Raw genomic sequence first — 12664 nt, 5'->3', positions numbered from 1 at the left:
TGAAATTACATAAATTTGAACTTTTCACACAAAAGCATGCCACTATTTAGCCCGTGCCCCATCCCACTCCGAGTGAGCCTGTCCTGACCTTTGGAGACCTTGAAGGTTTTGATGCAGAGAGAAGCAATTATAGTGGTGCTGATTTGAAGAGGAGATACTGAGACCGAGACGTCACCAAGTAGGCCTCATTATCTCAGAGAAAGAGCTAATTATGAAAATTCAGTGAGAAGCAACATATATAAAGCCAGAAATTGTTAAAGGGCATTGCAGAGAATGAGAGTGGAAGGTGGAAGGTTTTCATTGGCCAAAGTAAACTCACTGCAGCATTATGCAGATTTCACTTCTTCCTAATTAACTCAGAAATTTCCCAGCAGCCCACCTTAGCTCATTCCTCAGAGATCAGGGAGACCAGGGACCCTACCAAGACTGGAACAGGGAGTCTGGTACAAGCTGGGGCCACCAGCTGTGACTCACTCTAGCTTAGAGCACAGAACATGGAACGTTACAGCACAATACTGGCCCTTCAGCTCTCGATGTTGCGCTGACCTCTAAAATTAATCTGATGCCCATCTAACCTACACCGTTCCATTATTATCCATATGTATGTCCAATGCCCATTTAAATGCCCTTAACATCAGCGAGTCTACTACTGTTGCAGACAGGCAACTCTCCGAGTTAAGAAACTACCCCTAATATCTGTCCTAAATCAATCACCCCTCAATTTAAAGCTATGTCCCCTCGTGTTAGCCATCACCATCCAAGGAAAAAGGCTCTCACTGTCCCCTATCTAACCCTCCGATTATCTTATACGTCTCGATTAAGTCACCTCTCAACCTTCTTCTCTCCAAAGGAAAACAGCCTCCGTTCCCTCAGCCTTTCCTTGTAAGACCTTCCTTCCATACCAGGCAACATCCTAGTAAATCTCCTCTGAACTCCACATCCTTCCTATAATGCGGTGACCAGAACTGTACGCAATACTCCAGGTGCAGCCTTACCAGTGTCTTGTACAACTGAAGCATGACCTCATGGCTCCAAAACGCAATCTCGCTACCAATAAGCGCCAACACACCATATGTTTTTTAACAACCTCGGTAGCAACTTTCAAGGATTTATGCACTTCAACACAGAGATCTCCCTGTTCATCCACACTGCCAAGAATTTTACTATTAGCCCAGTACTCTGCATTTCTGTTATTCCTTCCAAAGTGAACTATCACACACTTTTCCACATAAGCTCCATTTGCCACTTCTTAGCCCAGCTCTGCATCTTATCTATGTCCCTCTGTTACCCACAACATCCTTGGGCATTATCTACAGCTCTGCCTACCTTAGTGTTATCCGCAAATTTACTGACCAATCCTTCTACGCCCACATCCAGATCATTTACAAAAATGACAAACAACAGTAGCCCCAAGACAGTTCCTTGCGTCACATCACTGGTAACTGAGCTCCAGGATGAACATTTCCCATCAACCACCAATATCCGTCTTCTTTCAGCTAGCTAATCTCTGATCCAAACTGCTAAATTACCTTCAATCCCTAACTCCATATTTTGTGCAATAGCCTACCAGGTGGAACCTTACCAAATGCCTTACTGAAGTCCAAATACACCACGTCAATCACTTTACCTTCATCCATCTGTTTTGTCATCTTTTCAAAGAACTCACGGTGGCACAGTGGTTAGCACTGCTGCCTCACAGCGCCAGAGACCCGGGTTCAATTCCTGCCTCAGGTGACTGACTGTGTGGAGTTTGCACATTCTCCCCATGTCTGCGTGGGTTTCCTCCGGGTGCTCCGGTTTCCTCCCACAGTCCAAAAATGTGCAGGTTAGGTGAATTGGCTGCGCTAAAAATTGCCCGTAGTGTTAGGTGAAGGGGTAAATGTAGGGGAATGGGTTTGGGTGGGTGCGCTTCGGCGGGTCGGTGTGGACATGTTGGGCCGAAGGGCCTGTTTCCACACTGTAAGTAATCTAATCTAATCAATAAGGTTAGTGAGCCAGGACCTACCCTTCATAAAACCGTGTTGACTATTCCTAATCAAATTATTCCTTTCCAAATGATTATAAATCCTATTGCTTATAATCTTTTCCAACACCTTACCCACAACCGAAGTAAGGCTCACTGGCCTAAAATTACCAGGGTTGTCCGATCCCCTTCTTAAACAAGGGAACAACATTTGCTACCGTCCAGCCTTCTGGCACTACTCCTGTCAACAATGCTGACATAAAGATCAAAGCCAAAGGCTCTATAATCTCCTCCCTGGCTTCCCAGCGAATCTGAGGATAAATCCCATCTGGCCCAGGGTCTTATCTATTTTCAGATTTTCCAAAATTACTAAAGCCCCCTCTTTGTCAACCGCAATCCCATCTAATCCTGCAGCCCGTATCTCCATATTCTCACTAACATCGTCCTTTTCCAATGTGAATAGGAAATGACAAAAAGTATTCATTCAGCGTTTCCCCCATGTCCTCAGATTCCACTACTGTTTTTGATTGGCCCTAATCTTAGTCTAGTCATTCTTTTATTTCTGATATACCTAAAGAAGGCCTTAGGGTTTCCCTTCATCCTATCCGCCAACAACTTGTCATGTCCCCTCTCCTGGCTCTTTTTAGCCCTAGCTTCAAGCAGCAACTTTGGGAGATCCTAACATCTATCCCCTACCTTCCCACAGAGAGTGAGAACATGTCGGAGAAGTCAAGAGAGGTTGGAAAAAGCCCCCCCCCCCCATTCAAAAAGGGAAGCTGAGTGAGCCCAGATAATCCCAGTCTGTTTAATATCAGAGCCTGGATTGTATTATTTAATTTGCTACCAATATGGAAATAGGGAATACAGAGATCAAATCTGGTAACCTAGAGAAGCCACAGGAGGATGGTAAGACGACAGTGGATGGGCAAAACAATGGCAGATTAAATTTAATTAAATATGAACACAATAGAACATCTCACTAAACAAAAAATAATAATGATACTATGAATAGGGAACAGTAAGGTGATGTGGAAGAGATTTGAGAAAGCATTCACAATACACAAAAAGCACAATTTCAACTGGATAAACTGATTAAAATGCTCACAGATTTTATGGCAAGTATTGGAGGATTAATACTCAGGATATAAAAGATGCAATACGTTCACAAGACTACAGCTGGAGGTTTGGGCTCCACACTCCAGGAAGGATGTTGAGACAGTAATCATTAGGAGACAGCACAGACTCATCAGGAAGCTGCCTGGTATGAGGAAATGCAATACAAAGAAAGATTTGGAAAAACTGAAGCTGTTTTCGTCACAAGATTAAATGATAATTTGGCACAGGCATCTCTAAATATAATGCCAAAAGTAACAAATTCTTCCAGTTATTGAGAAGTCTAGAACAAGGAGACATTTGTATAAGATTAAATCTGAAAGATTTGATACAAAGCATAGGTGCAACTCACTCATTCAGAGTATTGTGAGGCTGTCAAATTCAGTCGCAAAGTTAGTGAAAGGAGCAGAACTCTTGTCAACAATCACAAACTGGTTGGATAGGTCGCTAACAACAAAAGCTGGCATTGAGATACACCCAATTGTTTTTTTAATGATTAGCCTTATAAAACAGACCAAACAGATACTACCTTCGGTCTTAGTCAAAGAGCTAAGAAATATATTGTTTGTACAGTATACTGAGAGAAATGGGCAGGGTGGATGCTGAAAGGATCTTTCCCCTTGCGAGAGAGCCTAGAATTAGAGGACGCTGTTGAAAAATAAACCTCTCCTAGTTAAGACAGAGATGAAGAGAAGTTGTTTCCCTCAGATGGGTGAAAGTCTTTGGAGTTCTTTTTCCCAGACAGTGGCTAATACTGGGTAATTGAAACCTTTGAAGGCAGAGGTCGATAGAGTCTTGACTAACAAGGGGGGTCAAAGATTCCAGCTGTAGGTAGGAAGGTGAAGTTGAGGCCGCAATCAGGTCGACCACCATCTTTTGAATGGTAAAGCAAACTGGAGGGGGCCAAAAGACCCACTCTTGCTCCTAATCCACATGTTTATATATTCATAAAAGGGAAGAGGAACATAGAGATTACAAGGGATTAAAGTACTGCTCATGTTCTAGATAAGAACCAAGATTAAGTGGTGGGAGAAAGCAATGGTACAGTGGAAATGGCTTGGTAAAGCAGAGACCCAGCCTAATGTTCTGGGATAAATCTGAATTCAATGAAACCTGGAATGAAGAGCTAGTTTATGGTGACCCATGGTGACTACCAAATCTCTAATGTTCTTTGGGAATGAAATCAGTTGCCCTTACCAGTCTGGACTATATGTGACTCCTATCCCATGAAATGGCTGAGCAAGGAAAAGGTAACAATTACTGGCCTTGTTAGCAATATCGACATCCCACAAAATCAAAACATCATTGTTTTCTTGTTAAAATTCAATGAAATCCAGGAAAGAAAATAAGAAATTGATAGAGTAAGTGAAAAATGGCCGACTTCACAAAACAAACAGGAAGCCAAATTAGTCACAATTGGTCTAAATCTCTGTGTACATCACCTGTGCAGGATTTCAGCTTTCTCAATCCTCATATCATTGTCAGGCTTTTGACAATCGAACTAACATTGGCCTCAGCCGCTATCCGGGATTCCCGGTACAACAAAGGGTTAATTCATGAGAAACGGAAGCAGAGTACCTGGAGGAGAGTCTCCTTGGGAGTGGCGAGCAAGTTGACAGCTGTCGATAACTTGAGGAAGAGTTCAGCAGCCTGCTCTCCAAGCCCAATGCCCTGAATCCAGTCAAGCAGCAAGTCCAGATTGGCACGGATCTGCACTCCCTTCGTCCACTGGTAAAAACCTCCTCCTGATCCTGGAAGGCACAGAGACACACAGTGAAGAAGAAACCACAGGAAAAAAAAGAGGGATTCCCAGCCATTTGAGGAGGGCAGGTAATGATCAAGAGAGTGGAGGATTCCAGCCAGGACCCCTGCTGAAAGGAGTGAGGCTCCAGGCTGCAGAAGGATGGGATGGGGGTCCACAATCAGACTAAGATGTGGATCCTGGCCACAGAGACACATTCTCCCACCATCAGAATGAGACAGCTTGCTCACGCAGAGGGAGTCCTTGCAGGAAAGTGAGGAATCCCATTCCAATTGCCCATCCCAAACACAGGATGATCTTCACAACAGTGACACTTTAGTTCAGTCTGGAATCTAATCAAGGGGGTCAGGGTGGTTTCCCAGGTGTGAGTTACAGACTGGAATTTAATCGAGAGGTTCACAGTGGATTATAAATACAGTAATTCATACCTAGGAGTCGGCTACAGAATAACACATACCTGAGTGTGACAGACAAACTGACCAACATAAAAAATTATCCAAATTTGGGCAGTGGTTCCACAAGCTACACTCACCTCGTTCCATGAGAGCATTGAAGAGCGATGCATTGGTGAAGAAGAAGAGATAAGCAAAGAGCTGAGAGGCAAGCTCAGGGTGAACTCGATACTCTTTCAACAGGCTCAATGTTCCCTGGAAGATATCCAAGACGTCCTTAACTCCTTGGGGGATGCTGAGCTGTGTTATCTCAGTTGCAAAGGGATTGCTGTCCAACATCCCAGGCAGGACAGTGTACAGGGTCTGCAGGGGTCAATAACAAACACACCAGTCTGGTTAACATTACTATAATCTGTTCTGTGCTCATTACAGTAAAGAATGCCAGTTATGGACAATTGGCCAATCCCAATTTATCATGCAATGTCCCATCAAACATTCCCAGGGCAGGTCAGCATGGGCTTTCAGATAAAGAATGAAGATCCCTCCACTGTTGCTCCCAATGCTCCCCTGCCCTAAAGCTAAGTTATTGCCACACTGATGACATCAGCGAGATATTGCCATGAATTTAACCATTTGGTGTCCTGGCCAAGAGCAGCTTTGCTGGCCAGCACCAACATCTGCTCAGCTTCGTGGTCGTTCCACCAATGAATAGTCCATCGATGGTCGTTGTTTGGTTTTTCACATGAGCAATAGCCATTTGGACAGCATCTGGTAACCCAGTTTTATACACCCATTCAAAGAGAGGGGGAAAAGAAGGCATTAAGGCCAATGCAGCCAGGACACTCTACTGTTAACAGGGAATATATGGAGGAGATTTTCTGGATTGGTCCCACGGATAGAGAGCCTCAGTTAATGCAAAGACATTGGAGACAGTAGAATTCTTTTCCTGAGAGCACAAATGAACGGGAGCCGAGCAGAGAAGACAGTGGAGCAGCAGTGGCAGGGGTTTCTGGGATAATTTGGAAGGCACAGCAGAAATTCAACCCAAGGAAGAAGAAACATACTAAGGTGAGGTGAGGCAACTGTGGCTGACAAGGGAAGGCAGGGACAGCATTAAAGAAAAAGCAATCAATGTAGTGAAGATTGGTAGGAAGCAGAGGATTGGGAAACCTTTAAAAACCAGCAAAGGACAACTGAAAGTAACAATTAGGGAAGTGAAAATGAAATGAGAGTAAGCAAGTAATATAAAAGAAAATTGCAAGAGTTTTTAACATGTATAAAAGTTTAGAGAGAGCAAGAATGAACATTGGATCACTGGAAAATGAGGCTAGAGAAGTAATAATTGGGAACAGAAGAATGTCAGAGAAACTGAATCGGTACTATGCATCAGTTTTCACAGTAGAAGACATCAACAGCAGATTAGAACTACAAAGAGAGTGAGGGGGCAGAGGTGAGTGTAGTGGCCATCACTAAGAAAGTGCTGGGGAAGCTGAAAGGTCTGAAGGTGGATGAAGCATCCGGACCAGATGGACTACACCCCAGCATTCTGAAAGAGATAGCCGAGGAGATTGTAAAGGCATTGGTGGTGAACTTTCAGAAATTACTGGAGTCAGGGAAGATTCCAGAGGACTGGAAAATGGCCAATGTCCCTTTTTAAGAAGGGAGAGAAGTAGAAGACAGGCAATTACAGGCCAGTTAGACTAACCTCATAAGATTTTAGAGGCCATTATTAGAGATGAGATTGTGGAAGTGCATGATAAAATAGAGCTTCATCAAGGGGGAAGACATGCCTGACATTTAAGAATTCTTTGACAGTTAGACAAAGAAGAGCCAGTGGATATGATCTATTTGGATTTCCAGGAAGCCTTTGACAAGGTGCTGCACAGGAGGCTGCTGAATAAAAGCCCATAGTGTTAGAGGCAAGGTATTGGCCTGGATAGAGGATTGGCTGACTGGCTGAGGGCAGAGAGTGGGATAAAGGAGTCCTTTTCAAGATAGCAGCCAGTGACTAGTGGAGGTCCACAGGGGTCACTGTTGGGACCATCACTATTCACATTATACATTAATGGTCTGGACAAAAGAACTGCGTGCATTGTTGCTAAATTTGCAGATGAAGAAAGGTGGGTGAAGGTAGTGTTCAGGATAATGGGAGGCTGCAGAAGATCTTGGACCGGCTGGGAGAATAGGCAAAGAAGTGGCAGATGGAATATAATGTGGGAAAGTGTAAAGTTATGCACTTTGTGAGGAAGAACAGAGGTCTAGAATATTTTCTAAATGAAAGCCATCGGAAATCTGAGGCACAAAGGGAATTAGGAGACATAGTTTAGGATTCTCCTAATGTTAAAATGCAGGTTCAATTGACAGTTAGGAAAGCAAATTAGCATTAATTTCAAGAGGGCTGGAATACAAGAGCAGACATGTACTGCTGAGGCTGTAAAAGGCTCTGGTCAGACAACATTTGGAGTATTGTGAGCAGTTTTGGGCCCTGTATCTAAAGAAGGATGTGCTGGCATTGGAGGGGGTCCAGAGAAGGTTTACAATAATGATCCTGGGGATGAAGGGTTTGTCATATGAGGTTGAGGTCTCTGGGTCAATACTCAATGGAGTTGAGAAGAATAAGGGGGACTGATTGAAACAGAATACTGAGAGGCCTGGACAAAGCGAATATGAAGATGATGTTTCCACCAGAAGCAGAGACTAGGAGCCAAGGGCACAGCCTCAGGGTAAAGCAAAGACCCTTTAGAACTGAGATGAGGAGGAAATTCTTCAGCCAGAAGGTGGTGACTCATTGCCGCAGAGGGCTGTGGACACCAAGTCAATGAGTGCATTTAAGACAGAGATTGATGGGTTTTCGATTAGTGAGAGGATGAAAGGTTCAGGGAAGAAACGGGGAGAAGGTAGAAAAATGGGATTGAGAAACATATCAGCCATGATCAAATAGTGTGGCAGACTTAATGGACCGTATGGACTAATTATTTTCCTATATTTTATGGTCTTATGGCAGAACCATTGCTGAATCCCCCATGATCAACAACCAGGGGTTATCATTGACCAGAAACTAAACTGCACCAGATATATAAATAATGTGGCTAAAAAAAATGTCAGAGGCTGGGAAGTCGGGGGTGAATTATTAACATGCTGATCCTCCAGAACCTGTCCATCAACTACAATGCAATGGAATCATGTTACTGGATGAGTGCAGCTCTATCAACGTTCAAGCAGCTCAATAGCAGACAGGATTAAACAAGCTGGAAGACTGGAGGTTGGCTAATGTGGTGCCACTGTTTAAGAAAGGTGGTAAGGATAAGCCAGGGAACTATAGACCAGTAAGCCTGACGTTGGTGTTGGGCAAGTTGTTGGAGGGAATCCTGAGGGACAGGATGTACATGTATTTGGAAAGGCAAGGACTGATTACGGATAGTCAACATGGTTTTGTGCATGGGAAATCATGTCTCAAACTTTATTGAGCTTTTTGAAGAAGTAACAAAGAGGATGGATGAGGGCAGAGCGGTAGATGTGATCTATATGGACTTCAGTAAGACGTTCGACAAGGTTCCCCATGGAAGACTGGTTAGCAAGGTTAAATCTCATGGAATACAGGGAGAACTAGCCATTTGGATACAGAACTAGCTCGAGGGTAGAAGACAGAGGGTGGTGGTGGAGGGATGTTTTTCGGACAGGAGGCCTGTGACCAGTGGAGTGCCACAAGGATCGGTGCTGGGTCCACTACTTTTCATCATTTATATAAATGATTTGGATGTGAGCATAAGAGGTACAGTTAGTAAGTTTGCAGATGAGATCAAAATTGGAGGTGTAACGGACAGCGAAGAGGGTTACCTCAGATTACAACAGGATCTTGATCAGATGGGCCAATGGGCTGAGAAGTGGCAGATGGAGTTTAATTTAGATAAATGCGAGGTGCTGTATTTTGGAAAAGCAAATCTTATACACTTAATGGTAAGGTCCTGGGGTGTGTTGCAGAACAAAGAGACTTTGGAGTGCAAGTTCAAAGCTCCTTGAAACTGGAGTCGCAGGTAGAAAGGATAGTGAAGAAGGCGTTTGGTATGCTTTCTTTTATTGGTCAGTGTATTGAGTACAGGAGTTGGGAGGTCATGTTGCAGCTGTACAGGACATTGGTTAGGCCACTGTTGGAATATTTTGTGCAATTCTGGTCTCCTTCCTATCGAAAAGATGTTGTGAAACTTGAAAGGGTTCAGAAAAGATTTACAAGGATGTTGCCAGGGTTGGAGGATTTGAGCTATAGGGAGAGGCTGAACAGGCTGGGGCTGTTTTCCCTGGAGTGTCGGAGGCTGAGGGGTGACCTTGTAGAGGTTTACAAAATTATGAAGGGCATGGATAGAATAAATAGACAAAGTCTTTTCCCTGGGGTCCAGAACTAGAGGGTATAGGTTTAGAGTGAGAGGGGCAAGATATAAAAGAGACCTAAGGGGCAACATTTTCACGCAGAAGGTGGTACGTATATGGAATGAGCTGCCAGAGGAAGTGGTGGAGGCTGGTACAATTGCAACATTTAAAAGGCATTTGGATGGGTATATGAATAGGAAGGGTTTGCAGGGATATGGGCCGGGTGCTAGCAAGTGGGACTAGATTGGGTTGGGATATCTGGTCGGCATGGACGTGTCAGACCGAAGGGTCTGTTCCATGCTGTACATCTCTATGACTCTATAACCTGGCATGCCAATCATCTTCAACATGCACACTCTCCAGCATCCATGCACACTGGCAGCAGTATGTACCATCTACAAGACACAGGACAACTCACCAAGGCTCCTTCAACAGCACCTTCCACACCCACAACCTCCACAGCATAAACCATTGTCCATTGTCATTAAAAACTCATCCAATTCACTCATGTCCTTTTGGGAGGGAAATCTGGCATCCTTACCTAGTCTGTGTTTTGAGCAGTTCGCACAGTCAATGAATGCTGGCCCAAGCAGCAATGTCCACCTCCCATGAATAAATGAAAATAAGGAGGGTTGGTGACATGGTGTTTAGCCAGAGATGATATGAGAAAACGTTTTTCAGGCAGTGAGCTGTTACACTTGAGGTTCTGAAAAATCTGCCTTCACATGTTAGACTCTTTCACTCGTCATGGATTCCCAGCAGAAGGAACAGTTTCTGTCCACTGCATGCGTTTCCCTGTACAATGCTGGAAAATAAATCAATCTCATCGCCTTTAATCTCTAAGTGCCAGGGAATAGAAACAACATTGGTGTGTTCGAAAGCTTGAAGGTCAGCTTTTGGTGTCCAGATGCATTCTGGCAAATCAATGCCACCCTCCTTGCAAAATCTTTCACTTTGAACTAAACTGAAATCCATGCAATCTTTCAGCAGAAAGGCTGGCTGATTGTTGCAACATAACCACAGGTTTTGATTCATTGGAAAATATTACAAACCTTAATGAAACAACACAGAATAAACTGTCAGCATAAATCTACATCAACAACGGCAGCAACGCAGAAGGGTGTGTGTCAAACCCAGTCCTGTCTGATTAGCACCATACTGTACCAGGATTGAGGAAATGTTCAAATGTTTGTGTGTTACTTTCCATTTAAAGCCCCAACAGACCAAGGTTTTGAATGGAATGGGATGAAAACCTTCACAAGGAAAGCTTTAAGCCAGGAGCCAGTGAAGCAGCAGAGCAATGACAGAACCAGTCTTGTCTCTACCGTTGTGTGGTTACGACAGTAAAACTCAATCCATTTACGACTAACCGCATACAGAACTGCTCAGGTTTCTTACAACATGCCAAGAAAGGAAGTGAAGCCTCCAGCAACCCACCAGCTAGCTGTACACACAACCCCTCGTTGTCTCAGGTAATGTTGAGTCATGTACAGCAGAGGTCAGTGTGTACATAAGACGCAGACATGTTTGAGAGAGCGTGTACAATGCACAGTATGTGTGCGTGAACACAGAAGTATATATGAAACAGAGAATGTGTGTGTGTGTGTGTGTGCGCGCACGCGTGTACAGTGTGTGAGTGGGAGCGGTACCCCAGTGACAGGCAGTCTGTGTGTGGGACTGTACCACAGTAAAAGTCAGTGTGTGTATGGGACTGTATCCCAGTGAGAGTCAGCGTGCGAGGGACTGTACCCCAGTGAAAGTTAGTGTGTGTGGGACTGTACCCCAGTGAGACAATAGACAACAGGTGGAGTAGACCATTCTGCCCTTCGAGCCTGCAACACCATTCAATATGATCATGGCTGATCATCCTTAATCAGTATCCTGTTCCTGCCTTATCTCCCATAACCCTTGATTCCACAATCCTTGAGAGCCCTATCCAACTCTTTCTTAAATGAATCAGAGAGTGGGCCTCCACTGCCCTCTGGGGCAGAGCATTCCACACAGCCACCACTCTCTGGGTGAAGACGTTTCTCCTCATCTCTGTCCTAAATGGTCTACCCCGTATTTTTAAGCTGTGTCCTCTGGTTCGGCACTCACCCATTAGTGGAAACATGTTTCCTGTCTCCAGAGTGTCCAATCCTTTAATACCTTTCAGTGTATGTGGCTGTACCACAGTGAGAGTCAGTGCATGTGGGACTGTACCCCAGTGAGAGTCAGTGTGTGTGGGAGTGTACCCCAGTGAGAGTCAGCGTGTGGGGGACTGTACCCCAGTGAGAGTCAGTGTGTGGGGGACTGGGACCCATACCCAGTGATAGTCTGTGAGAGAGTGTTCAATTAGGACAACGTAGAGCCATTGTTAGGCTTTGTCCACACTTTGTGGTCCCAGTGGAAAAGATTTCTCCAGTTGGCAACAGAATGGAAGACGACAGGGCTCGGCTAGTTAACGTGAAGCTGCTGCAATAATGAAAGAACTTTTACATTTATGCACACAAGCCTTTCATCTATTTGATATTAGCACCGCCCCAAATCCTCAATCAACCCAGCTCAGGGAGATTCCGTTGTGTCAGGTATTGGCGTTTCAGCTACAGACTGGTTTCCTGAGCTGTCAAACACATTTCACCACTCAGAATCCAGACTTTCTGGTAATACCAGACCTGCACTGGATCCCTGTTTGTGAATCTCAACACAGCTAAACTGAAAATCCACTTAAAACCAGAAGCAACAAATACATCGTCACTTCAGTCAGTAGCTCATGCCTGAAACTCCTATTCCAGGAGTTAGAGTCAGTATGTGTGTGGGACCCTGTGCCCAGCCAAGAGTCAGTGTGTGTGAGACTGTACCCCAGTGAGATAGTGTGCGTGGATTGTACCCCAGTGGTAGTCAATGCACGTGTGGGACTGTATCCCTGTGAGAGTCAGTGTGTGTGGGACTGTACCCCAGTGAGAGTCAGTGTGTGTGGGACTGTACCCCAGTGAGTGTCAGTGTGTGTAGGACTGTACCCCAGTGAAAGTCAGTGTGTGTATGACTGTACCCCAGTGAGAGTCAGTGTGTGTGGCACTGTACCCCAGT

General features: G+C 44.6%; 1 protein-coding gene across 1 annotated transcript in view; it reads right to left on the bottom strand.

The window, feature by feature from the left end:
- Window positions 1-12664, bottom strand: part of si:ch73-281f12.4 (Ras-associating and dilute domain-containing protein-like) — a 108804-nt gene that overhangs the window by 58262 nt on the left and 37878 nt on the right. Inside the window, exons 9-10 of the mRNA XM_043715238.1 lie at window positions 5371-5593; window positions 4655-4827 (exon numbers count right to left, since the gene is read on the bottom strand). Of these exons, the coding sequence (XP_043571173.1) occupies window positions 4655-4827; window positions 5371-5593 (396 nt within the window). The remainder of the gene's footprint in view (window positions 1-4654; window positions 4828-5370; window positions 5594-12664) is intronic.

Source organism: Chiloscyllium plagiosum, chromosome 24 (assembly GCF_004010195.1).
Source record: "Chiloscyllium plagiosum isolate BGI_BamShark_2017 chromosome 24, ASM401019v2, whole genome shotgun sequence".
Classification (NCBI taxonomy): domain Eukaryota; kingdom Metazoa; phylum Chordata; class Chondrichthyes; order Orectolobiformes; family Hemiscylliidae; genus Chiloscyllium; species Chiloscyllium plagiosum.
The sequence above is the reverse complement of the archived record's forward strand: the minus strand, read 5'-3'. Positions and strand labels throughout refer to the sequence as shown.